The following is a 27716-nucleotide window of genomic DNA, read 5'->3' on the forward strand; positions in this document are numbered from 1 at the left end:
TGGTAATGGTCCTTCAGATAGACCATCAACTTGTTTGCCATGCCACATTAAGAAAGATACATATTTTTAGAATTTTCCCGAGGGGGAAATTATTCACATGAATAAAACCTGTCATAAAATCTTTCTTTAGCATGAGTTCCGAATACTTGAATAAAGTAGTGTTTTGCCTTTAAACTTTGTTTAATATTGAATACACTTTTTATTAAACAATGTTAAGCTGTGACTAAAAAGATATCTACCGGCCTGCCTAATAGAACCAGTTACCATGGAAACTTGGTGAATCCTTTATGATGCTTTCATTATGCAAGGTGTTACTTGCATAATAAAATGTTACTTTCCTTTTATGTGTTCTCTTTATATTTATAACCCATATAATTTCTCCTTTCATGTATTATATATACAGGTTTTAGATTCTAGATATACCTAAGTACATAAGATAGGTGTAAAGGGAAGCAAACCAAAACAAGCCAAGCAGAGAGCATGTAATCATGTGATAGTCCTCCAGAGATTATTCATGAACAACTATCTCAAAGAAATAAAGTATAAATATGAATATAATTTTTAAAACTTACTGCACAATACATTATGATTAATTCATAATTTGTAGAACTTTGTTTTTTTTGTAAAAGTGGTATGGATTCTTGAGTACATCCGTTTTGGTACACCATAATATAATATGGGGCCATACCATAATATATATATTATATATACGGGGCAAACAAGCAAACATAGAGACAGTCTATTACGCACTGATTTATTAACTTGTTAGTTAGGCGGATGCAGCCACCTCTATCTATATCTACTTATGTATAATACTTACAGGTACACACACATTGTATATACAACACTACCCTCTAGGTATTAATATTTCCGAATTTACCCAACAGCTAAACCTGTTACTTACATAATAATATAGCAAAAATGTCAGACAATAACATGCTATTGGGTGTGGAGCCATCCTATGAAGATATTGCACCAGATATTGACTTACATAAGGACCCCCGAGTGCTGTGGCTCAAGGAACGTATACTTAGCTACATTGGCATGGATGATGATGAACTATTCTACAACATGATGGAAGGGGAAAACAGGAAAATGCTGGTTTCATTCTTGACTGTGCCATTAAAACCAAATGAGCTGTCATTAGATAAAAGAACCTTGTATCTGCAGAAAATTATAGTTGATAAACTTATTCATGAAGACAAGGAGTTTACTGAGTGGAGTAAGTTTGTATTTTGATATAAACAATTTTTTTATGTATGATAATGGTATGGTGCTCCCACCTGGACTAGTAGTGCACATCAACTTAACATGATGCATCACTAGCAATGGAGCCTCTAATCCTCAATACTGTTAGTATTTTTGTCTGTGACCCTCCATATAAATAATGTTGTATACTAAGTATGGTCACCTTCAATAATGTATAAACACTTTTGAACCTTGTCACACTATCTCTATTTAAGTAAATGTTAACTGATATTCAGTACTTGTATATTAATATTGTCACTATGATAAAGTACTAAATAATGCTAAAGTATTTACACTTCACTGTATAATTTTTCTAATCATCCCTGCTGGAATTGCAGCCCTGAACATGTTTACATTTGTGAAATCAAATACATATCATTTATAAGAGCATTCATCATTATTATTAATTATAATTGAACTCTCTTCTAATTCATATATTTTATACAGGTATTAGTTACAATTTATCGGTCATCAATACTATATAATATGTATATCCATCAAGTTATCCTATCATGACAATAAAAAATATAATGTAGGTATATTATACAACTACTGTTAACATCTTAAAGACGCATTTCAGGAATCATACCTCCACCACCACCACCTCCAGTATCGCAAAAAAAGAAGAAGGGTAAGAAAGATAAAGAACCTGAACCAGAAAATCCGTCTAAAGCTGATGGTGGCAAGAAAGGCGCGAAAGGCACAAAGGGAGCAAAAGGCATGAAAGGCACTAAAGGTAAAGCACAAATTGTATATTATTTTTTCATGTAGGTATTCAAAATAGAGATTCATAGAGAAATTCATCATAATTTAATAGTTGGAAACAAGTACAGTGTTCTATGTATTAGAACTTAATATAGATAATGTATTATTAAATATAATAAATATTATTATATTGATTACAGATATTGATCCGGATGCAGATGAAGGTATCATTTTTTATCTATATCAATATTCAGATCCAATCCTATATATATAAAAACCCTAAATAGACTTTATTCCATTTATAAATTTTCATATAAATGCAACCAGTAGCCATAGAGTAAAGACCTATTTAGAATTTTTTAATGTTTCTCCTGTATAATAGAACATGGAGACATAGAGACAGCAGCCGGGGCAGTAGGCGACATGCCTGACAGTGAAGACGAGTACCAAACGGACAGAGATACCCAGGTCGAGGAAGATAAACCATCTAAAGATATCTATTCATTTCCACCTCGTAAGTATTCACTTTTCATTATTGTAATGCTGATTCCTGTCATCACAATGTATTAAAAAAGCAATGTACATTTTGGCAAGTGGCCATATGTCCACTGCATTTTTTAAATTTAAGGCTGTTGACTAATCCCTAAATGACAATTTTATTTTAGATCATGAATTTTCATAAATAACCATTCAATACTTCATAATTAATGTTATCTCATTCATATATAATTATTTTGTATGTATATAGTATTTCAATGGGTACCTAAAAGTTTTGAAAACACGATTGGAGGAAGGTTGGAAACCAGTAGGTTGCGCTTTTCCGGGCAAAACGACGTTATTTATTATGTTTAAACATTCATTATTCAAGATTATTTTATTATTTTTAACGTGATCTCTTTGTGATTTTTGTTCACCTTTAAAATTTCAGCACCGGAAGATCTAGACCCAAAAGTGGACGGAACATTGGAGTATTACACTGTTATTGTAAGTTAGTGATATTGTCCAATTTCATAATGTAGGTAGACTTTTCATTTTTTTAAAGATAATATTATGAGTTACTAGTACTTGTCCCCGGCTTCGCCTGATTGACATCATAGCTTTGTCGTTTTACATTTTCTAACGAATTTTTCAAAGAATTTCTCAAATTGGTATAGTGGTTTCTGGTATACTTTCCCCGTAACATAAATTCGCTCTTTTTCTTTGCAATATTTGTATAAATATTTATGCATTATTCTTTCTTTTAATTTTGCATTTTTATATATTATTTTTATTAAATTAACATCAATTTTATTATGGAAGTAATAAAATCCAATTTTCAGAGATCAGTACCACGTATAATCAAATACCCGAAGCTAATTCCAATATTTGGGGCATTTACCCCCCAAGTGATCCAACGCAATCGTCGCTATCTGTACTTTGTGCGGCAAACGCCTCAAGGCATCCCTCTGGCTGAAACAGACAGACTGACGATGCTAACCATGTCTCAGTATATATTAGTTGGTTCTACTTCTGGAAAAGTTCTGACAAGTTTGGGACTTCAACTACGTGAGGTAAATTTAAGTATGAAATTAATATAATTAATACTTCTATACGTAAATGCTTATTTTCATACAGGGGTAGTAGTATATACTAAGGTAAAACTCGGTGATAGAATTCATACAAAAGAACTCCAAGAAGTAAAGTGATAATTTGAAAATATTTTTAAAAACTTACGGAAACGTCACGTAACCTATTTAGAATAAGTAACATAAAAAATATGTTACGATTTTTTTTTAATACTTCAATTTTGAGAGTTACTGCCGAGTTTTATGAGACGTGCCTGTCGTGGACAATAGTGAACAATATGTTTGTAAGACTTTATTCTACAATAAAACTTAGTGTAACAGTACACAGTACGTAAGTCTGTTGATTTTTTTTTACGATTTGCTCTGTGTTGCAGACGTTCATCCCGCTGTTTGAGAAGCAGTTTCGTGAGACTACTGTACTCAGCGCAGTGTCGAATCACGACGTACTGTCACGTCAAATCTCGTACGCCGGTGACCACCACAACAAGGATGAGACCGCCTCGCAGGTGCCTTCAGTATATAAATCTATACAATTAATTGTATCTTTAATTTTTCAATCTTTCAGCATATGGTACTAATTTTTTAATGCATCAGGTAAATTACCTTCGACCATCCGACTATCGTAGAATGTCAAATATAGCAAGAGGAGAAAATGCAGAAAGAAGGTAAATATATTTCTTCAAATTTTTAATTGGTTTTAATATAGTACCAAATTTTCTTATTCATATGATATCTTTTTAATAAATAGAAATTTTAAAATTTTGTTTGTTTGCTCAGCAGCTTACCCTTGCAATTCCAAACAAGCTTTACGAGCCGTTCTCTAGATGGCGCTGTTTATATAAAGTTATAGCATTTTCATGATTTCCAGATTTATGTACATACTAAAAAGATAACATAGCTTACATTTTAGTAATTTTATATTAGAAGTGATTACAAAAGCCATTATTATTATATTATATTTATTAATATATTTAAATTAATCACATTTTTTAATATTACTTAATACATTTATTCTTATATATCTACAGTCCTTCAATATCTTTATATACTAGTTTCTATTTACTAATGACTATATAACTAATACATTAAAGTAATTTCGTTACATCACAATATTGTTAATTTGTATGTACCCATACATATTTAAGGATCAAGAACATGCGGTCTACTTCCACAAGCGCAATACGAGTTGCACACACTAGGAAGCAGAGTGCCTGTGAGGGGGTAAGTTATATTACCAAAATTGCAGAAATAGGTTTTTTGATAAACCATGTGTCTTTAAAACTTCGCATATATAATAATAAACAGCAATTATAATGAAAATAAAAACAAAAATATATTTATTCATGTAGGTCTATTACGAAATGCTTTCCACCTAAGAAGAACTAACAAATAACTCAACTCTTAATCTTATCAAATGAGCTTGTACATGTTTACAAAAATATAGAATAATAATAAAAAATGTACATATATTTAAATGTTTTAACTAAAAGGTTTGGAGTGCCAACAGCATTAGAGTTGTCCGAAAAAAAAAAGTACTTTACTCTCATGGCACCTCTAGGAAATAGAAATATTCAAATGAACTTAATATAAGCATTTTTGTGTAGTCATATAATATTTTTTTTTATTCTACCGCTCATTCGGAAAGCAGACTGAATACAAGAAAAATTGTGTATTATTCTTTTAAAGAAATGTTGTTCAGCATTACATATTTAAGATTTTACGCGAATACCGGTTCGACCTCGGCTCTTACCAGCTTAAACCAAATGCCTGATGGAATGGGACAGGAAGTCAATTAGACGTGTCAACATCCATAACAATTGATGAAATGGGTTGTTTTCATATTGACTACAATAATATTATTTTAATCTGCCATTACAGACGTCCTAATCACAGGTCCACTATATCGGAAACTCTTATTTAATTTATATAATGTGTACACTTAGTTCTGTTCTTCAGTTTTCATCGTTTGAATCTATGACCCCGTCGAGTACGCAGACGTCCACTGCTGAAGAGGTCATCACTGATATAAGTGGTCTTGTGGGCATCGTAAACTGGTAATATTAACTAATATACTTAAATTCAAAAGAAACATAGAAACCGATGTTTTTTATATAGAATTTTATGCCTTAACGGGTAATTTTATTACCCTGAAAATTAGCATACAAGCTACTTCATATCCCGAAAAGCATTCCTAGTTGAATGGACTATCCAACACGGAATAAATTTTCAAAATCGGATTAATAGTACCGGGGATTACCGCAAACATACAAATTCATAAACATTACCTTTTTATTGTTAGTATAGATTTCTATAGTCAGACTGTCTATGTTTTCATAGTTATACGTTGTATAAATTCTTTTCACACAGGACAATAGAGCATATCGAAGGGGAAATCCATCTCCCCATGCCAAATATTAAATCATTGGAAGAACATCCAGGTCACATGGAGTTTGAAGACCCTGCACTTACAGCACAACTCGAGAATGCCGTGACTATGTGGCAATCGCATATTGATACCACTATAGCCGCTTGTTTGGGGAAGGTAGATTTTTTTAAGATATTTAACAATATATTTGTGTTTTCGATGTATATTATGTATTAAAAAAAACTATTGTCTAGTAGCTATATAACAATTAACTTGGACTTAGATGACGCGGTAGTAAAGCGGAGTGTCATTTAGTTATTATTGTTATTTAATTATTATGTTAAAATAAGCGACAATACAAAATGGAGTTGAATTGTTTTTTGAAGTTACTTAAAAGAAGGGAAAATGTGTTACCCACTCACTAATAGCTATGCCTCACTGTTGGGTTAACTGGTAAAGATCTCTTTTAGAGATAAGTCCACCTTTGCTCACTCTGTATATATATAAGTTTATTACTATATTTAAAAGTGCAATAAATAATATATATAAAAATCGATCTTTAAGACTCGCGAAGGAGAAGGTCCAGTTGCTGAGTATAAATACTGGAGAGAGCGTGACGCAGAAATCTCACTCCTGGTGGAGCAACTGAAGCAGCCAATGGTCGTTAAAATACTATCAATATTGCAGACTGCAAACTCAGCTTATATGGAGGTATAAAAATGTCTAATAGTTTTAAATACAACTTCTTTATACTATATTCCTGTATTACCTAAAATTAATTCGGATAACCTTTTAAATTGTGGCAGCATGATAATGAGATTCTTGTTAATTTAGAATGCGATATTTCAAAATTAACTTGTTATTTTAATAACAATCGTTCTGAATATTGTTGTAATTTTCTGACAGATAATATCCGGCACTATTCACCAAATACTACCTATATAATATTATATGAAGATATATGTATATCATATAATATAAATATTAAGACAATGTGTAGTACTATCTTGATGGGCTTAATTTTTATTTTATACATTCTCTTATACTTATAATATTATGTTGATATTTTTATGAAGTTATGACGATATTCTTGGCATTCCATCGTTTTACGCTGACAAGACACACGGTCCAATAATTAATAGGTAAGGATGATATCAAGTATCAGCACTTAGTGCTGAATCGGTCAAGAATTCACTAATAGCAACAGTAGGGTATGTGCAAAACACTGGACCTAACGGTGTATTTTTAGCAAAGTGCTGAGATTTGCTGACCATCCCAGCTACGTTATCACTACAACCATCCACTCAATAACGATGGTTCCATTAACACGTTGACAGCCAACAACGAGATATCATGTAGATGTCGTTATTACTCAAGAAGCAATGAATGTTATTTATTTTTACAGGGATTTAAGCGTCATAAAGAAATGTTATTGGAACAGTACAACTTGGCTGGAGATAATCTGAAGTTCCTGTCCACGTTGATGCGTTTCTTCACCGTAAGCTTCATAATATATATATTTAAAATTATTTACAACTACCTATTACCCCTATCTTCAACATTATTTATGGCATTAGATGAAGGATGTGTCATAAGATAAATTAATACTTTACATTCCTATCTATGTTGATCAGGTAATAGAAGATGAGTCGCCGCTACAACAAGTGATAGAAATACTTCCTGAACTGGTGGAGAGTATATACATGATGTGGGTACTGTCCAAGGGATACCGGACTGATGAAACAATGGTACCTCTACTCTCCAGAATCTCGTGGGCGCTCTGTGACAAACTCGAGAGGTTCCTTAACGTGCACAAGTTGTTTGAGTAAGTTTAATGTAATTTAAGTATAGACTTAACTATTGTTTAAAGGAAAAGTAGAGTACCAGGCGTAAATTGTTATATTGAAATAATTTTAATGATGTTTTATACCAAAGTTATGTATGTTCTTGCATAGATACTAGATTTTCGTTTTTTAAGAACTGATATCAAATAATATAATCCTGTTTATCCTCGGTGACTTAGTGGTTTAGCATATCACTAGTTAGATAGTTCCGGATTCGATTTTCGTGGGATATAAACATTTGTATTAATGAGTGTATTGTTAGTATAGATTTGGTTATGTGGGATATTGAAAGAAATTAAGAATTTTTATCAGTCATTAGTACCGTAGTACCTACAATTTCAATTTTATTAGGTATAATTAGCGCTGGCCTATGTTGTTATTATTGTTATACTTGTAATTAATGTCATAATATTATAATTGAATTACTAAAGTATGAAAATGAACTATACTGATTGAAATAATATTAATCAGTAAACCAAACGAGGAGATCTTGGCACTCGCCCGCGCTGGGCAAAAGATAATGGAGATATGGCATGAGCTGTACAAGGAGACTCGTCGGAACATCGAACTGAGTGGGAAGGGAGCACGTTGGGAATTCGACCAGCCTCTGCTGTTCACACGAACCGACTACATTGGCACCGTAGCCAGGGATCTTGGGGACGTTGTACAGGTAAATATAGGTTCAAAAGTTAGGATTGACTTTATGAAAAATCTTATTTATTTATTTAAAACTTTGTTGATTTTGTACAATAGGCGGGCTAATAGCATTCTCTACCAACCAATCTCAGGGAGTACTGAGATACTCAAAGGCGGTTTTGTTTTAATAAATTACTACTAATACTGATATACTACGTAGAAATCCACTACGTGGCCATCTCTCTCACACCTATTTTTTTATTGGATAAAATGGAATGGTGCACCCGCCTGCGCTAACGGAATACGCTTGCGGGGCATCAGTGAAGGATGAGTACGAAGTTAGGCCAGTTTGCCCATCGTAATAATTAATTAAATCACCGGCAATAATTTCTAGGGGGACCGCGTGGAGGTCGAACTATCAATGGTAAATTGTTAGCAATAGGGTTACAATTACCCATTACTAAATATTATCTCACATCTATTACCTACGAGCAGTTTTCTTTATAAGCTGTTTCGGATTGAAAGGTGAGATATGGCAGTAAAATTGCAGAATCGGAGGCTGAGTTTATCCGTAGTCCTGTTCATATTGGGACGGTTGCCACTTTCTATTAGATGGCCCATCTAATGGTAATTGGTTAACCACCTATTACTATGGGTAATATAAAATATATAGATATTAATATATATATATATATATATACATATATCTTTATTAGAACTTCAGAAACCCAAACAATGTTTTTTTATGAAAATATCTTAATAAAATTATAATAGCATGAGCGGATCTTTAGTATTATGTAATAATTTATCGTTTACAGGTTTTAATTGATTTCGAGCGCATATTCGGCCTAGAACTAAAGTCGATCATCAGCGATCCAACCCAGATCGACGATGTACGCAAACGGGTGAAGAACCTGGTATACCCGATCCGTACGATCGATTTCAGTGTATTCGTGTTCGACAATAAGGAAAACTGGGATGTGATTATGAACGATTTTTGGAACGCAGTGCGCTATTTAGAAGTGGAGGCTAAGAATTACATAAACCAAAGCTTCGGGAATTTACGGTAAGTATTTTAAGTTATTTATTAAACTGCTGGTATGGCAACATTACAACTTACCGGACGGCAACTGAAAACTTTTGCTTATCAACTTATATAGCAAAATTGTAAGGCTATACCTATTCGATATTTTTAACACAATTTTTAAATCTATTGTAGGTATGAGGCACTGTAGTAATAGAAATAGAAACAAAATAGGGATTTAAAAAACAGCATTATATTGTCACAGCAATCATATAGAATGACTGAGAAAATTTTACAGTACTTTTATTTTTATATTAGGTTACTTATACTTCTACATAATCATTATGGACACTATAAACGTGAATGAATTTGTTTGTTAATTTTTGTGGTATTCATATTTGGGATGAAGAAGAAAATAGACCATTTTTGTCCCAATCAATTTTATTATTCCAGTAATATGAACAAAGTAGCGGATATAATATAGTTATAATGATTGAATATCGTAATATATTAATAACCAGATCGGCAGAAGAGGCGTTAGCAGTGCTGCTGAAATTCCTAGAGTTCGACACACGGGAGTCGATCCGCCATCAGCTCTCTACCAAGTTTGACCTCGTCATGCGACAGTTCATCAAGGAAATCACGGCAATAGAAGACAAGTTTACCGTGCGTTTCATATATAAACAAATATCAGTATTGATACTATTATATATATTTAAGCAAACTGAGCTTTGTATATTTTTTTAAGTAATTTTCTGGTCTCGACTTTATCTATACATATAAATAAAATTGGAGTGTCTGTTTGTAATATTGAAATAACCGTTTTTTGCTACATGTACGTACACCAAAGTAACATTTTTTTACAATTTTTGTCTGTCTGTCTGTCAGTCTGTTCCGGCTAATCTCTGAAATGGCTGGACCTATTTTGACGAGACTATTATTGGCAGGTAGCTGATGTAATAAGGAGTACCTTAGGCTCCATTTATTGTAGAAAATTTATTTGATTTTAGAAAAATAAAGTTAAATTCCATGCGGACGAAGTCGCGAGTACTGTTGGTTTTTAATAATAATACCTATTAGTCCAACGCAATTTTGGACCTGGATTTATTTTTATTGAGGGTTTTGGGCTAAGAAGGTGCTAATACCTACCTAGCACTGCGACCTGCATAGATCTACTGTCCTTTTTCAAAGTTCACTATCTAGACTATTTAACCACTTTTGGGCCGTTCTTTTAATACTCCTTTTTTATATAGAATTTTTTCAGCAATTAATAAATTTTTTTCAGAGATATCGGAAAAGTCCGCCTCTGCTTCGAAATCATCCTCCTGTAGCCGGCGCCATTTATTGGGCGAGAGCTCTCTTCAACAAGATGAAACAACCCATACTGAAATTTCAAAAGGTAAGATATAAGTAGTAATATTATCATATTTATCGTACCTATACTAAACAGTACTATACATTTATTTAATGGAAAGGTAAAGTTTATGTAATAGTAATAATTCTCCTTACCTGAATTTCTGATATGTAATATAAAACTATGTCGTGTAAAGGTGGTATCAGCGAAATTCCACTTTTACACAAATAATTAGCAAATTTTTTTTTTCTTATATTATGACATAAATATTCCTTCGCTACTTAATATTTAACTAATTTGTCGCCAACGTCCATACCACGTTGAAAACACCGGTTCTCGTCCGATCATCGGAGTTAAGCAACATCGGGCGTGGTCAGTACTTGGATGGGTGACCGCCTGGGAACACCACGTGTCGTTGGCTTTTTGCTATTTTTCTAATATATAAAATTTTATATTAAAATGCGTAGTAAAAAAAATCATATGTAGCGATTAGCCAGGAGTACCAAAAATTTCTTTTTGGCATTATCATTTTTATTCACATTTACAATCTTAAAAACCTTTAAGATTTGAATATGATTTTATTTTATACTTGTAATTACCATAAGAATGATTTAAGCACTTGCAATACATCATTTAAAACTGTCTTCCAATTGGTAAGTCGTTTCTGTGGTTTCTTTTATTTATTTTTTTTATGGATGATAATGGAATGGTGCTCCCACCTGCGCTAACGGTTTACGCTGTTGGGGCACCAGTGGAGGATGACAAGATGAGCATGAGATCACGTCAGTTAGCCCGTTGTGACAAATTCATCAGGAGTTTATCACGATGGTTTCCAGGGGGAACCGCGTGGAGGTCAACCTGATGTACATTGCTGGTAATGGGGTCATGAGTCCATATTAACAATACCCTTCCCCCCTCGTTTCCGTGGTTAGGTTTCACAAAATAATAGACGTAATAATATATTTTCTACGCTAATAATTTTTAGTGTATAGATACGCTTTATCCAATCAGTAAAAGAAAATAATAGGAATAGAAAGACATGGAATCCATAAATGTTCAAAGAAAGGAATATGTATTCACTATTTATTAAAAGATTGTTGCCAACGTCCATACCATGTTGAAAACACCGGTTCTCGTCCGATCACCGAAGTTAAGCAACATCGGGCGTGGTCAGTACTTGGATGGGTGACCGCCTGGGAACACCACGTGCCGTTGGCTTTTTTGCCATTTATTTCTTTTCAAAATATATGTCAGTAACTACTAATAAGACTCTAGTGGGCATAGGCAAGGCACAGCGCCCTATGATGAGTTTTTTGACTGCTAACCTTTACCTCCAGAGGAAAGGGATTCGTTAGTAATGTGACCTGTAATGTATAATGTAATAATGTGTAATGTAATGTCAACAGTTGATAGTTCACATTACTAACAAATCCCTTTTCTCATGGTACCTCAATTGACCTTCACATGGTTCGCCCTAGAAAGCATCATGATATATTCCTGGTGAATTTGTCACGATGAACTGGCCTGACCTCACGCTTACGTCTTTTCATACTTTACTGGTGCCCCGCCAGAGTAAACCGTTGACGCGAACGGGTGCACCATTCCATTATCATCTATTGAGGGAACGTTACCTCCTGCCAGATGCTGATTCCACTAGCAATGTGATCGAGTAATTCGCTGAACGACTCCGGAAAGTTCGGACTTAATTTTGTATTAACACCAATTATTAATTTTTTTCTAATACTACGTGCCGTAACAATTTACCTATTTTTTATAATTGATTACTATTATAATTAATGACAAATAAATTCTCATGTTTGCTCGAATATAGTTCGGATTAGGGATTTTGGAATACGGCCACTGAGCCGTCTCCACGTTGCCACACACTTGTTCGTACTATGTCATATTATCTTATCTGTATTCGTACTAATGATATAGTTCATATGGATTAATAAAATTATTTCATACAATAATATTCATATATCAATGATTTAATTTTAAACTCAAAATAATATATAATCTTTCAATTACCTAAAATTAATTACATTAATACATACAATAAAAAAAACAGAAAAAAAACCTAAAAGTTAATTTTTTTTTATTGTATGTATTAATGTATTTATTAAAAAAAAAAAGAAAAAAATAATATTCATTAATAAAAAATAATATAATTTTCTATAAATAACAGATAAACGAACAGAATTAGCAAATGTAGTTATGACTTGAAAGAAGTATTGAATTAAATGTTCGCCAACGTCCATACCATGTTGAAAACACCGGTTCTCGTCCGATCACCGAAGTTAAGCAACATCGGGCGTGGTCAGTACTTGGATGGGTGACCGCCTGGGAACACCACGTGCCGTTGGCTTTTTGTTTTCTTATATAACATCTAATTGTTTTAAGTATATAACCAAATATATTCTCATGGTATTAATATGTTCCAATGTCAAGTCTACATTCCCGAGTTAATGTATACCATTTAGAAACTCCTTTAACACAGATTATATTTTGTGTCAGGTACCGGAACTAAATGATTGTGAACAAAAAAAAGAAGCTTTCCTGCAATACAAGGCGTTCTCGAAGATTATCAAAGAGTATGAAGATTCAAAGTACCAGGAGTGGGTGAATGACGCCTCACACTTTGTCGATAATATGATGAAGAGGAACATACTCAAGGTTGTGTTCAAGAAAGAAGATGGTTAGTTTCATATTTTTAGACATTCTAGAAATAATTAGAGAAAATACTAAATAAATTTATTTCTTTCAAGCTGACTCAGTTGGCAACGATGGTAAGTTGGAAACTATGGTATATTATACAATCCTCTCACTTTGTAAATTATTTTCGAAGTTATTATTTTAGTTATAAACTAACTAATACTTCTATCAAATTATACCGCGACAGTCAAGTGTAACAAAAAAGTTCCTTTAAACAATAATAATCTGTAATAGTTTTTACAGGCTATTTAAAAAAATACTTAAAAGAACAGTAATATTTAAATTGTATTATGACAATACACACGTTTATGAACACATTTCAAAGCAGAGTGTCATCATGTCCATTAAAAAAATTGTTTTCGATGTGTTATTGACTTTATAGAATATTTTATATAATTAAGAATATTATTTTTTGTTATAAAGAACTTGCTCCATCTGGCGGTAGAGGGATGAAACTAACGGCGGCGGGAAAAGCTCACGTTGCTAAGAAGAAAGCGTCGCTGCAGTCGCTACGACCGGCAGACGTAGTACACAAGGGGATCGCTGACAAACGATGCAGGGATAAAGCGCGTCAGTTGTTTTATTATTAACTAGCTACTCGCCCTAGCTTTTCGCGGATGTACATATATTATATATATAAAATTTCCTCTTGAATCACTATCCATTGATGAAAACTGAGTTAAAACTCCTTGAATAGTTTAAAAGATCTAAGTAAACAGACAGCGGAAGCGATTTCATTTTATACTATGTAAAGATTATTAGCGTACTCTTTCATACTGGGTTGAACAATGTATCTGTCTCACAGTCTATATCTAACTGATATATTTTTTTTTATATATAACTGTGTTATATATAGTAGTGCCCACGGTTTTACCATCTGAATAACACGCGGGTAAAACGACGTGTTATTCAGATGTATTATTATATATTGTAGTTTCATTCAAATCCATTCAGTTGTTTTTGCGTGAAAAAGTAACAAACATCTATCTATCCATCCACACTCACAAACTTCCGCGTTTATAAGATCAGTAAGATTGGAATGTAAAACAAACTGACGGCCCACCTGACGGTAAGTGGTAATCGTCGCCCATATACATGATCAGCACTACGACAATCATCTTATCATATGACACTCACGATATCACTGATACCTTGCCAGTACAGAGAACAAAGATGTCATTACTCTTGTCCCGCAAATTCTCTGCCTAATAATCCCTATAGTCAGGGGTGGATCGTGAGGTTGTGGAGTCCTGGGCTAACGGGCTCTACTTAAGGGCCTACGTAACGTACCTAATTATATTACTCAACTAAAAAATACACCGACCAAGAACAAGCGACGAGAAATTGCCCGTTCCTTTCGATAGACGCGCATGGGTTGATTGATGTCAGGGTTGCCAACCTTATAATAGGTTTTTTAACATTCTAGATATTCTTTTATATTCTAAAAAATATCGTTTCAGAGGAGACTGGGGCCCTTTTATATCCGCCGTTTATAGTCGCTGTAGATCCGCCCCTCCCTATAACCGAACAACAATGTACCTTTCGAAAGGCAAAAGAATATTTCCTTTACCTTGTAACCATTATTTTAATTAGGGCTTTAGCAAACTTTTATAAAATACTAAGATAATTTTACAATACACTTACTGTAACTAGCCGGGTTATACACTCCTTTCTCCTCCTTCCTCCCACATACACCATTCTGGCTATTTGTTATCGCGATATCAATTTCATTTCAACATACATTATTGTACTTTTCTTGTCAAATGACCACAAAGTGTGGATAATTCAAGAGTATTAAAAGGTGCGTACAGGGCAATCCAATGTCATTAGAATTAGTTATCAAAACGGCTGGTCATCCATGATCGTTTTTATTTTCTGCTTTCAGTGATGCTAATGAGAATCCCAGGGCAACACTACGAGAATGTCAAGTCACCGAGTTCTATGTCGCTGTTAGCGAAAGAGGGACTGGTAATGTCTACTAATGTAATATCATAAAATATATCCACAGTATTTAATAGTTCATTACAACATGAAATCCACCTGCGTCTAATATACGTTTCAGAATCTATCGTCTCAGTTTTAGATCAGTCAAAATACATAGGAGTTAGTATATGAATCCAAGAAGAATATTAATTTTCTATTCAGTGTACAATGCACTGAATAGAAAATTAATACTTCTTGGACATTCTTATCACTGTTTATATGTAGTATGTTTGTTTTTCTTTTTAAATAAAGTAAAATGAAATGGTTTCTAGGATTCGAGCACTGTTTGGTGCCGCAAACAAAACGCTTATGAGCACGATTGAGTATTGACAATAAAAATATAGAAAACAATAATTACGAGGGCGACGAGCAGTGTTGTCCAATTAAATCTTGGTAATATAAGTCTTGGCAATATTTATACATTATATTTTTCATAGACGGACGTGACGTGGCGGGATCTCACAGTTCACAAACTGATGCAGGAATATGAGCTGGAGTTTCAACCAAATTTTGATAAAGAAATATTCCTGATAATACACGAGGCGGAGCTTATGGAACAGCTTGGTATGTGAATATAATTTAAAAGTGTATTTTTTATTGCACTAAATTTCTATTTAGTAGTATCTGATTTTGGTATAGGATTAAGATTATTATTTACAAAAAAAGTGTAGATTTCTTTTAGAAGTCAGTTAATTATAAATATCATTTTTCGCAGTCCCGATAGATATACAAAGTTTTATATTATCTATTTATTTATAATAACTATAATACACAAATAAAGGTGCGAACAGCATTGTATGTGTCGTTATTAATTATTTTTATTCTATTTTTCACAATTTTGGTATTAAACAAACCCATTAAAATTATAAAACTTTTTTCAATATGCTCTATAATCTTACAAGGCTTTGACCTACCTTCCAACATCCGTGACGTGGCCATGCAAAAGTCTCGACTGTACTACGAATTGGAAGCATTAGAAGGCGTTATATCGAAGTACAATACAAGCACGACATCACTGAGTCCTTCTGAGACGCACCTGATGAAGCGCCACCTGCTGGACATGGAGCGACACATCCTGCCGGGACTGACGCGCGTCACTTGGACCGCGCTCGGTATCAGCGACTACATCAAAGACATCACTAAAGGTAAATGCTCCATAAACGGTAAAGAGCGGTATAATTTTTGAAGCGAAAGTATATAGATGTTTCGCTTCCGTCCAGACCGAAAAATCATCAATAATCAACATCGCATTAGGATTTTTCGGTCAAGAAAAAGCGTTATCGTCGCGCGGAGGACTAGGAGGAGGTAGCGGCGGAGAAGTGATCGACAGCCACGCGGGCGCAAAGAGGGGGCTCTAGTCTGCTTTCGCGTCTTGAGAGAAAAGACTTGTCCGTTGAAGTTTCACTTCTACTGTGTGTAAATTCCTTTTTTTTTATATACTAGCTGTGCTTGCGGTTTCGTCCGCATGTTATATGTAGCCTATATATTATTCTGATATATAAGCTATAATACTGTAATGTTTTATCTAACTCCGTTAAGTAGTTATTATGTGAAATAGTAAGAAATATCCATCCATATATGCATACTCCCAAACTTTCACGTTTATAATATTAGCAATATCTAATATGTTAAAATAGATAGATAAATCCTTTATTTGATACCAATCACACTCATTTACAGTTTTATAAATATAGACAATACATACTTCGATTTAAGATTAATGTGACAATTTTGTGTCAGTGTGTGATCAGCAGCAATACAAAAAGGTCGTTAGCTAAGTGAATGAAAATAATATAAATCAACGAACAATAAACAACGACTGCCTTTTTTATGTAAATTTTGCTATTGTTTATACCCCTATGTGAAAAGGGTGGTCTTATCTAGAAATAATTTATATGGCAAAACAATGTTTGCCGGGTCAGCTATTATTAATATATATGTTTATATTAATACTAGGTAACCGGACAAACGATGCAGATTATGCCGATATATGAATAAATAGCCATAGAATATCAATAATAGTTGAATCTCTATTAAAAAATTGGATCTTAGATCGATTTCTTCCGAACATTTTACTTAATTCTTCAATGATATATTTAATTCAATAATATAAGACTCACATGTAAATAACTTTAAATGTCTAATAAAAAATCATTTCTAAACGATATTATTATCTGTAGGCGAAAATTCTCTACAAGCGGTGTACCAACAACTAAAAATGGTGGAAAAAGAAATTCAATTCTTGATTGATCAGTTGGAGCAGTTCGATCTATTCCCCTTGGTCCGGCCGCAGGATTACGCAGACCCTGAGACTGGCCACCCTGACGATACGTGGCTTTACCCTTGCAAGGTATAATTTTGTTATTTTCTATTTCATAAAGTTTATCAGTCATTGACTAACTAGCACGACTTATTACAATACTGAAAATAAGTATATAACCTCTATGCTGGTAAGCGGATTTTTAATTGGTGGTAATGGAATACTGTACGTGCCGATGGTAATCGGTATTAGCAAAACTCGGATGCTAGTGCAGCACATTAGTACTCGTTAATAATTATATAGCAGCTAAGTTTTTTGTAAGTTCTTCTTAGTTCAACAGAACTACGTACTGATGGTAAATTTTGAAGTGTTAATGTTAATGTTAGAAGGTATGTATTAGACGTACATGTGTAAAGATATTTTGATTTCATTTGATTTCATAAGCTGATAGACCATGGTGTTAAAAGTGCTAACGATCCCCTATAGAAATGAACAATCAGCGACAAAATGAATTTATACTTACTACTTAACGCTGCTATTTCAGAGGACTAAGGTGTCATGCCTCCGTACTCTATAATTTTACTGCCGTGTCTCTTACTTTCAAACCAGAATACAAGTTACGAAGTAAGCTCCCTGGTTGTATATACATCTAAGATTGAGATAGGCACGCAGACGACAACTCGTTGAAATGAGTTTACTATTATTTTCTATATAGGTAGATACTATTGTATAAAAAAAACTGTATTCCATTTTACAAAAATAAATATTGGAATAGTTATTGTTACAATGCAATTAATTTAGTTGTCAGTTATTAATATTTGAAATTATTAAAAAAAAATGTACATACATAAATTAGCGGGATAATTATATATAAATCGTTTAAAAAAAACATTCGACAGACATATTTCGTAGAAGTGGAAAACGAGAGGCTGGAGCGCGTCGCAACCCTGTCTCGAATATACGAACGCATCGGTCCGATATTGATGAAACTCGAGTACTTAATCCTGGGCTCCAGCACCGGACAGTCCCACGTCATGACCTCGTACTATACATACTGGGAGAAGAAGATATTCAAGTGTCTAGTTAGGTAAATTTAATTAAGGTTATTACTAGCTTTCATACCGAAGTTTGACAATCACTAACAGTTCTCAAAAGAATGAAGTTACTGTTCTTATTTCGGAACCATATAGTAAATCATTTTTTTATAACACTAATCGTTGAACAATAATCTGCATCATTACATCATTGTTTTCGATTTGGAGTTACCAAATATTTCTGTATAATCAAAGTCTAAAATATAAATGTTAATAGAATATGAAATTTATTTTCTTTTACACTGTTTAATTTCTTATTAACTACTTTACCTACAAAACAGGATCTTTTTAAGTAACTCGTGAAAAAATCTCCTCCAACCGATCTTCAGTCCAATTTAAACGAGGATCGAAATTACGTTGGCCTGAGCCCAGATTCGAACCCCTAGCGGTGCCTTCAGACTACAGTGTGTCTGTCAGGCAGGAGATAGCGTTCAGCCGTTCCATAAGTTTGGAGTTGCCCTTGCGCGAGTTTGGAGTTCCTTCTGTACTTGCCACCTAGCGTTCGGCGAAACTGTAAAGGCCAGGCCAACAGATTTAGAATAGTTCGAAAAAACTTGTGGTAAAAAATCAATTTCTTCGTATAGACTGACGATAGAAAACCTAGAGCAGTTCCAGCGAATGCTAAGCGAGAAGACGGCCTTGTTCCAAGTAGACGCGGTGTTGGTTCCGCCCGACATCACGATGCGTCCCACCGCGGCCGAGTGCTGCAACATACTTCAGTATAACATCAAACACTTCCTCAACAGGTATGTTGGCTTATAGAATCCGCTTTAACTATGACTGAAAAAACATCGGTGAGACTAGGTATAGTGAGAGAACAATGTGTATAGGCTGGCTACCAAGCGGGCCGTGGGATTATTTTTTGTTACGTAACTGGAATGGCTTTAAATCCGATCACTAACGATGGATCTACCTGATAGAAAGATGTGTTAGTATACATAATAATATATCCTGAGTGAACGTGAAGGAAAAATCAATCAATTGGAAGGAAATTATTTCGAGAGATTGATGGTCTCGAATTATGAACATGTCAAGTGATGCGTTCATTTCACAATCTCACCTACCGTGACAGTCGTATGGCCACGATGGATTTAAAAAGTATGTTAATTTTTTTTTATTTAAGGAACCGTAATTTAGTTTTATTTAATGGCACTCACTATAACTCTATAAGTTCACATCGAAGCATCATTATTAGTATCTGTTATTGGCGTTTTCTATTTAGTTTATTTAATTGTAAAATACATTATAACTATGTAAACGCTCCATATAACTAAAATTAAGTAATAAAAATAAATAACTCACAGACTAACAACTTTCCCGCGTTGGATGAAGAAGAGTTGCTTGCCGTGTCCACCGCAGCGCATCGCAGAGGCAACTGGCAACGAATTCTATGTGTTCTCGTTCTTTGAGGACGTACTTCGAGTGGTCGCTGTCAACGATCTCACGCTTCTCATACAAGACACCATATATCGTCTCACGCAGGACATCAACACTTATATACAGAAGTTAGTTCATTAGTTATACAATTATTTTATAAATATTACTACAATCTGGTGACACCAAAGAAAGAAGTGTATACAGTTTGAAAGTTTTTCAACCCGTGTCAATTCTAGACTATTATAACCGTTAATAATATCAACGTGTCACACATCTCTAAACACAATGCTCATCTCTATACACTCGATTTCGGTCCCGGTGACAATGCAATTAATGAGAGATAATATTCTAGATGGCATAAATACCAACACCTGTGGGCGTTCGATAAGAACTTATCATGTGAGAAGTACATACAGAAACACGATCAGATCCACAAGTACGATGAGAAGTTCTTCTTCTTCGAGGATATCATCACTGAGCTGGACTCTCACGTGAAGTTTGTAGACGTGGGTGCGATCAGAGTCAACCTGCGTACCATCATACGACAAGTGCAAGATCACGCACAGGAATGGAAAAACATATTGGGAAATTGTGTTTCCTCAAAAACTAGGATGAATATGTACGACTTAAAAAATCAAATTGAGGTAAGGAATCTTATAAGAGTATAATAATTCGACACCACACGACTGTCGTGTCATGTCGTATCAAATTTTAAAGTGAATGGTGGAAAATACTACAAGTACCTCCACCGATAAGAGCGTGGCTCTCGAGGCATTTTTATAGTACAGAATATGTAATTTCTACACTATTTGGGTTGTAAACTTGTAATCCACATTTTATCTCTACTTAAATTGACTATTAGAATAGTATCCGTAAAAGAACAGAACTAAGCGGAAAATAAAACGGGACAGTACGAGTTACCTCTTTGTGTATCTCGTCATTATAACACTGTCACATACAAAGTACTAAACCTATGTAAGGACAGAGATTTCCTCTTAGATTTTCCTGTTTACCATATATACTTAATATATATAAGGTCACTTGAGGTAATCAGCTGAAGAAAAAAAAAGTCTAAAGACAGTAACATTTCTTCAAATTTTAAGGTAATTCCATTATTCAACAGAGCCTGCGTATGACAATGAACATGAACATCAAAGGGCTGGAGGACTTCAAGCTGGTGATGGCAACCATTACCCAGGTCCAAGCTATGACCATCACCGCTGAGGTGAAATATCGCGGTATGCAGGAGACGTTCCATATGCTTCGGCAGCACGGTATCGACGTGAGTTCTATTCTGTGTCTAGATATACAAATAAATAATGACGAAAATAAACAGTCCGTAAATTTATTCATTACATATTATTACAGCTTTTGTTATATGTTTATTTTCTATTGTGTGTCCTGAAGATGTAAATAAAACGTTTATCTCTTTATTTTAATAAATTTCAAAATCCAACATAGAACAATCTGTAATTATCGTGAATATTCAACATCGATCATTAAATTAATTTCAGACGCACAATAAGAAAATATTGTGAATCCAGCCGTGCTGCATAAATATATTCCCTGTAACTTTAAACAAACCTAAAATTAATTATTAACGAACTAAAGTTAAATCGACACTTTAAATTGTAACGTGTTTTAATTTATTGAAATTATATTAATAAATTAGTCGATACATATTATAGTTTGTGATGTGTGCCAAGTTTACTATATTGTTTATTCGTCGATTATAATTGATTTTATATATGCCAATTCCGGAAGTTCTTTAGTAAACTCGCCTGTAGTGCGATTTATTAAATTAAACTCTAAAATCTGGATTTCCTTCATAGCTACATGCTTCTGTTTACACGTTGTGTAGGTACCCCTTTGTCAATCTTTAATCTGACAGTTCTAAATCTCTACAATATATGTCGTTAACCACTAGGTGTCAGATGAAGACCTCCAGTTCGCCAAAGGCCTTGAATCCTCCTGGGGCAGTCTGTACCAGACATCACTTTTCCGTGGCAATACACTCGAACAAACCAAGGAGAAGTTCTCCAAGCTGAATGTAGTAGAAATTGCAAACTTCTTGAAGGAACTCGACGAATTCATCGAGAAGTTCGATCTTGAAGGCCCTGCTATTGTGGGTGACGATATGGACAAGGGACTTCTCTTAATGGAGGTTAGTAATTCTGCTTTCATATTTATTTATATGGATGATGACAAATTTTGAGGAGCTTTATCACCAAGGAAAAAGAAAGAAGATAATCCACTGATACCATCTTGAAGGCCACAACTAGTCTGTCAAGAGTATACGATGAAAGAAGAATTTGTTTAAGTAATTTAGTATATTTCGCTACACTATATTGAATAAAACAATGGTAATATAGTAGCAATTAGGTTGAGTTTTACACTATAAGGTATTTCAAAAAAGTGCTAAAATGTCAGCTGTCAGTCGTTTCTACATTCGGCGTACGCAGTAAGGATCTGCAAACGTTGTTCATATAAACCACTCGCTTTAGAAGTGCATTATTATGCGTTAGGTACGCATAATAATGCACTTTTAAAGCCTGCCTGCAAATATAGAAAAACGGTAGAAAGGTAGAAAACAGTGTGCTATGTAGAGCTATAATAAATATCTACAAATAAATTTAGCGCGTTAGATAAATAAAGTGAATAATCGATATGACCACATTTTTGTTGAAATTCTACTCAATTCTACCTTCATTACTACACATGATGTTTGTGTAATAAATAATAATCTTTTTTCCTATTATTATGATTAATTTAGGTTTGCGCTTGGTCTTACCCCATCTGGTGGGAAACGATGGTTAAACCTAGGATGTAACGCGTTTACCCAGAAGATATCTATTCACCATAGACTTGAAGAATTATTTATTTTATTTCATGGCCCTAATAACGACAATCTCAATTATGTATTCTTAAATGACTTTATTTGTAAATACGCAATCTCAGTAAATTTTTTTAAGTAGGTAATTAAGAAATAGGAATGGAAATGTACGTTAGTAATAAAAATCGTACAGTGGCACTGTACGATTTTTATTACTAATCAATACTGTTTGAATAGGAGTTTGGAAAATACTTCGACGAGCTCGAATCCCGGAAGCGAACGCTGCAATCAGCAGAACAACTATTTGACAACCCGCTGGCAGATTTCTCAAACTTTAATCGTGCGAAGAACGACTTTCTCGCAATGGATCAAATCTACAAGATATATAAGGCTCAGAAGAATGCTAGAGAACTATGGGCAAAAACGCTATGGGTCAATCTGAACCCACAAGCCCTAGTTGACGGTATCGAGCAATTCTTCAAAGAGTACAGGTGTGATTTATTGCTATTTATACTACAAACACCTAAGCCAATTAACTTCGCTTTCACTTCGCTAACTTTTTGAAGGCGTTAGTTAGTCCATGTCTTATTTAAACGTAAGTTCTTTATGCTTCCTTCAAATTACACAGAGTTTGTTAGTATTATATGCAACATACAAATACTATATATTATATTTGTAGTATTTGTCGAAACTTATTCATAATTAAACTGTACACCTGAATGCTTCTATAGTTGTATCGAGAGGATCAAAAGCAAAAACGTTATCCCTTATTTATCCTTATTTCTCAATCAAAAACTAATCAGTTATCTAATTTATCTTAATTCTCTTTAGAAAATTGCCAAAAGCGGTCCGTTTAACGTCCACCGGTCTGACATTGGATATAAAGATGAAGCAATTCAAAGGGGTTGTGCCGTTGATGGTGTCGCTGAAGAATGAAGCCATGCGCGAAAGGCATTGGAAGGAGTTGATGGCAAAGACCAGTGAGTCTAGTTATTTATTTTTTTTGTCGATTTCACGGTTTGGAAAATTTTTAGGGAATGTCACAAAACTTATTATTAATAATACGTGATTACTCTTGTGCCTCTCAAATATTTTACCAGTAATATGTGTGTGTATATTTGTTTGCTCCATTTTACACAGCCGTAAAGAAACTTCTTTGTAAGTTGCCTTTTGGGTGGAGGGTGAAGTATAGCAGCGAAATTACAAGGTGCGGAGGTATCTCAGCCCTCTGGAATGGTAAACATAACGGGTACTAGGGGCGTCACATGATACGTGATGTCCATACGATCTTCATGAATTTTAACGACGGTTCCCACTTATTATCAAATTGACTGTCAGCTTATTTGCTATTAAAAATGTAAATGTACTTCGAACAGATCAGGATTTCGACATGTCACCGGATCGGTTTACATTGGAGAATATGTTCGCTATGGAGTTACACAAGTATCAAGACGTTGCTGAGGAAATCGTAAATCACGCTATTAAAGTAAGTCACAAATTTTCTTTATGGCTCTGAGATTACCAAGGGGTTAGATAAGATATGAACAGCACTATGGCAGAGTACTATATGTACTGTATAATGGCTCCAGTTGCATGTCAATAATGAGAAAATTTTGTACTACTGAACTTTTACTCTCAGGTTGTAGATCGATTTTATCTTGTGATATCTATCAACGCATATTAACTCTAGTATACTAAAATTTCGAACTTTATTGTATATCTTAAGAATAAATAAGTATTTTGATAATGTGAACTGCCATACCATACGTGCAAAGTCGCAAATTGTAAGTGTAAATCTTTTTTGAAAAATTTATTTGTCATTATCCTCCATCACATGACCTTATCATCATCAAAGGCGAACTGCACCATTGCATGTTGTAGTCTCTGTCGCATGCATAGATAGCATTAGTAATAATAGCGACATCTATGTGTTGATAGGAACTGGCAATCGAGCGCGGCGTCCGCGACGTACAGGAGACGTGGGCTTCGATCTCGTTCAGCGTGACGCGCCACTTCAGCCGTGGCGAGGACCGCGGCTACACCCTCAACCCTTGCGACGAGGTCATCGTCAAACTCGACGACGACGCCATGTCACTGCAGAGCATGGCGGCCTCGCAGTCAGTGCAGCCTCACATATATATACATTAATAAATTGACGGCCTTGGTGATCTAGCTGTTTAGCATACCACTTTGTTTTCGATGATCGCGGGTTCGATTCCATGTACAATAAATAGGTTTTCATGAGTTTATATTGGTCTTGGTGTTTCCTATATATATATTTTAATGGGTGATAATGGAATGGTGAACCCGTCTGCGCTAATTGAGTCTGCGCTAGTTATGATCGACATGAGGTCAAGTCAGATAGCAGTGACAAATTTATTAGAAATTTATCATAGTTTCCAAAGGGAACCCTGTGGAGATCTACCTGACATAGTACATTCTAAACAATGGGATCATCAGTCCACATTACTAACAATCGCCTTCCCCACTCCTATATACTATAAATTATGTTATAATATATATTTTTTGGAAATACATATAGTATTTTAATATATATTTTCTTATTTCTATAGGTATTGTTGTAGTGGTCTTCCCAACGCCATGCAGTGGTTTTGGAGTTTACTTTCTTTATATTAAAGTCCGCTTTATATATAATATTTCTTGTATTTATAAATATTATATATAAAGCTAATTAAGAGATATAAAAGTCTTAAATTTTACTTCTAAATATACATCAATCAAACAATAAATTAGGATGAAACTGAACGGTGAAATTTTTGAAGAACCTAGTCGTATCACTTGGAAGTCTTAATCCGCTTACAAAAATTAATGGCTCAGGATGTTCTCGCCGTTAAGACTAATTTATTTGAATGTCTTCCTTTTGACATAATTCAGATTTATCGGGCCGTTCCTATCGGTGGTGCAGACTTGGGAGCGGCGGCTCTCGCTAATATCGGAAGTGATCGAGGAATGGATGGCGACGCAGCGCAAGTGGTTGTATCTGGAGGGTATCTTTGTGGGTGGCGATATACGTGTACAGTTGCCCGATGAGGCGAAGAAGTTCGATAATATCGATAAAGTTTTTAGAAAGGTTCGTCAGTTCATTCTAAGCACTTACTCTTACTCTAACGTTATTAATATATAGAAGAATATTATAACTTTCCAACTTTTAACGGCCACTGTGGTTTAACGATTTAGCACACTACCTTCGATGATGATAATTGATGATGATTGCGGAGATCTATTCCTCGCACGATACAATGATTTGGATAGTCTAGGTGTTTTCTATGTATTTATAAAAAATGTATATTTGTATTTATATTAGTTGTAATAATACAAGCTTTGCTTAGCTTGGAAATAGATGGCGCTGTGTGAATTGTCCTTAGATATTATTATTATTATTGTCTCAGATAGGGTAGTCAGTATTATTGTCGCCGTGGTGGTGAACGCAATACTTCATTTGCCCACATCTTTCTCTCGGATTAATTTGAAAATAAATAAATATGATAAATACCTTTTTATCTTTCGTGGTTTAACTAAATTTATCTCCGTTTTTCTGTAGATTATGTTGGATACAGCTAAGCGACTGAACGTAGTTGATTGCTGTACAATTAGTGGTAGACTTGAGGAATTCATCAATTTGGGGTTGGGACTCCAAAAGTAAGACATTTTTATAACTATAAATATTATTGAATATGTTTAATAATCAGAACATTAACGTAATACATACCATTGATAGTTCATTGAATTACTAATTTACAATTTTCTATACGTTATAGCCAACAAGCTATTTCTCATTTCTGTTATCAGTGACGGTACAAGTATATATTTCATGTTCCTATAAATAAAATATATCTACTCCATTTTTTTAGATACTTCCTGATTCGTCCTCGACTTTATCTGCAATAACCACTTAATATTGCTGTTATATTGGGACTACTTGAGAAATTATTGGTTCCCCATACACACATTCATCTGTAATTTGAGCCTCTTTAAGTTTTATTTTTGCAGAAAGTAACCTGTACCTATCGCTAAAGTTCAATTTATATTTATATTAAAGCCACGAAAAATGGTTCGGTTTTTAAGTCGTGTAAACTTTTTGTACTTATCGGATCTATATTTAATATATTCTAATATATATTTCAGATGTCAAAAGTCACTGAATGATTACTTGGACTCGAAACGTCGCATATTCCCTCGATTCTTCTTCATATCGACAGATGAACTCTTGTCCATCCTAGGTAGCAGTGAGTGCAGTTGCGTACAGGAACATATGATAAAAGTAAAATACCAAAGAAACTTTTACCCTCGTATTCATAAAAACCAATACTTCATTTCACTGTAAAAAAATAAAATATTTTGAAAGTGTAGCGCGAATGCATACGTAAGGAAGTAACTTAAGAATTACTAACTTAACTAACTTAGTAATAATATAAATATTTGCACGACTGTTTGCAGGTTTAATACCAATAAGCACTGTATTCTGTAAAACCTTGAAGCACTGTATTTTGCAAATAAATTATTTAGTTTAATTTAATTTGATTACCTTTATTATGTATAATGTATTTATTCGTTTAGCAAATATAGAATCTTGTGTGCCACCTTTCTATACTATGTACATAAGTCCACTGTTATAGATTGACTAAGAAATTGCTTAAAGCGATAAGACCGCCTTTTGTTACTTTTCTACTTACTGTATTTCTTCTCTATACA

The 27716-nt window shown here is 34.1% G+C and overlaps 1 protein-coding gene and 3 non-coding genes across 4 annotated transcripts in view; all 4 read left to right on the top strand.

The window, feature by feature from the left end:
* The first annotated feature begins 921 nt into the window (after positions 1–921).
* LOC131852361 (dynein axonemal heavy chain 10) overlaps positions 922–27716 on the top strand; it is an 83630-nt gene continuing 56835 nt past the window's right edge. The window contains exons 1-37 of the mRNA XM_059203031.1: positions 922–1222; positions 1829–1984; positions 2154–2177; positions 2336–2467; positions 2882–2937; positions 3273–3503; positions 3893–4024; positions 4113–4183; positions 4664–4739; positions 5475–5572; positions 5886–6060; positions 6448–6594; positions 7289–7381; positions 7518–7708; positions 8199–8397; positions 9182–9429; positions 9909–10053; positions 10673–10786; positions 13259–13439; positions 13880–14026; positions 15342–15424; positions 15877–16003; positions 16342–16584; positions 17620–17789; positions 18599–18786; positions 19378–19539; positions 20098–20298; positions 20523–20814; positions 21294–21452; positions 22098–22334; positions 23241–23494; positions 23835–23983; positions 24380–24489; positions 24942–25120; positions 25899–26094; positions 26566–26663; positions 27150–27285. Coding sequence (XP_059059014.1) covers positions 922–1222; positions 1829–1984; positions 2154–2177; positions 2336–2467; positions 2882–2937; positions 3273–3503; positions 3893–4024; positions 4113–4183; positions 4664–4739; positions 5475–5572; positions 5886–6060; positions 6448–6594; positions 7289–7381; positions 7518–7708; positions 8199–8397; positions 9182–9429; positions 9909–10053; positions 10673–10786; positions 13259–13439; positions 13880–14026; positions 15342–15424; positions 15877–16003; positions 16342–16584; positions 17620–17789; positions 18599–18786; positions 19378–19539; positions 20098–20298; positions 20523–20814; positions 21294–21452; positions 22098–22334; positions 23241–23494; positions 23835–23983; positions 24380–24489; positions 24942–25120; positions 25899–26094; positions 26566–26663; positions 27150–27285 — 5901 coding nt within the window. The remainder of the gene's footprint in view (positions 1223–1828; positions 1985–2153; positions 2178–2335; positions 2468–2881; positions 2938–3272; positions 3504–3892; positions 4025–4112; positions 4184–4663; positions 4740–5474; positions 5573–5885; positions 6061–6447; positions 6595–7288; positions 7382–7517; positions 7709–8198; positions 8398–9181; positions 9430–9908; positions 10054–10672; positions 10787–13258; positions 13440–13879; positions 14027–15341; positions 15425–15876; positions 16004–16341; positions 16585–17619; positions 17790–18598; positions 18787–19377; positions 19540–20097; positions 20299–20522; positions 20815–21293; positions 21453–22097; positions 22335–23240; positions 23495–23834; positions 23984–24379; positions 24490–24941; positions 25121–25898; positions 26095–26565; positions 26664–27149; positions 27286–27716) is intronic.
* LOC131852439 (5S ribosomal RNA) lies at positions 11044–11162 on the top strand. Its single transcript, XR_009357935.1, has one exon. It is a non-coding gene; the product is annotated as a 5S ribosomal RNA (ribosomal RNA).
* On the top strand, positions 11841–11959 carry LOC131852424 (5S ribosomal RNA). Its single transcript, XR_009357922.1, has one exon. It is a non-coding gene; the product is annotated as a 5S ribosomal RNA (ribosomal RNA).
* On the top strand, positions 12991–13109 carry LOC131852436 (5S ribosomal RNA). The gene has a single exon (XR_009357933.1). It is a non-coding gene; the product is annotated as a 5S ribosomal RNA (ribosomal RNA).

The sequence above is a fragment of the Achroia grisella genome, unplaced genomic scaffold, assembly GCF_030625045.1.
Source record: "Achroia grisella isolate CSIRO2021 unplaced genomic scaffold, CSIRO_AGI_Agris_v1 utg848, whole genome shotgun sequence".
Lineage (NCBI taxonomy): Eukaryota > Metazoa > Arthropoda > Insecta > Lepidoptera > Pyralidae > Achroia > Achroia grisella.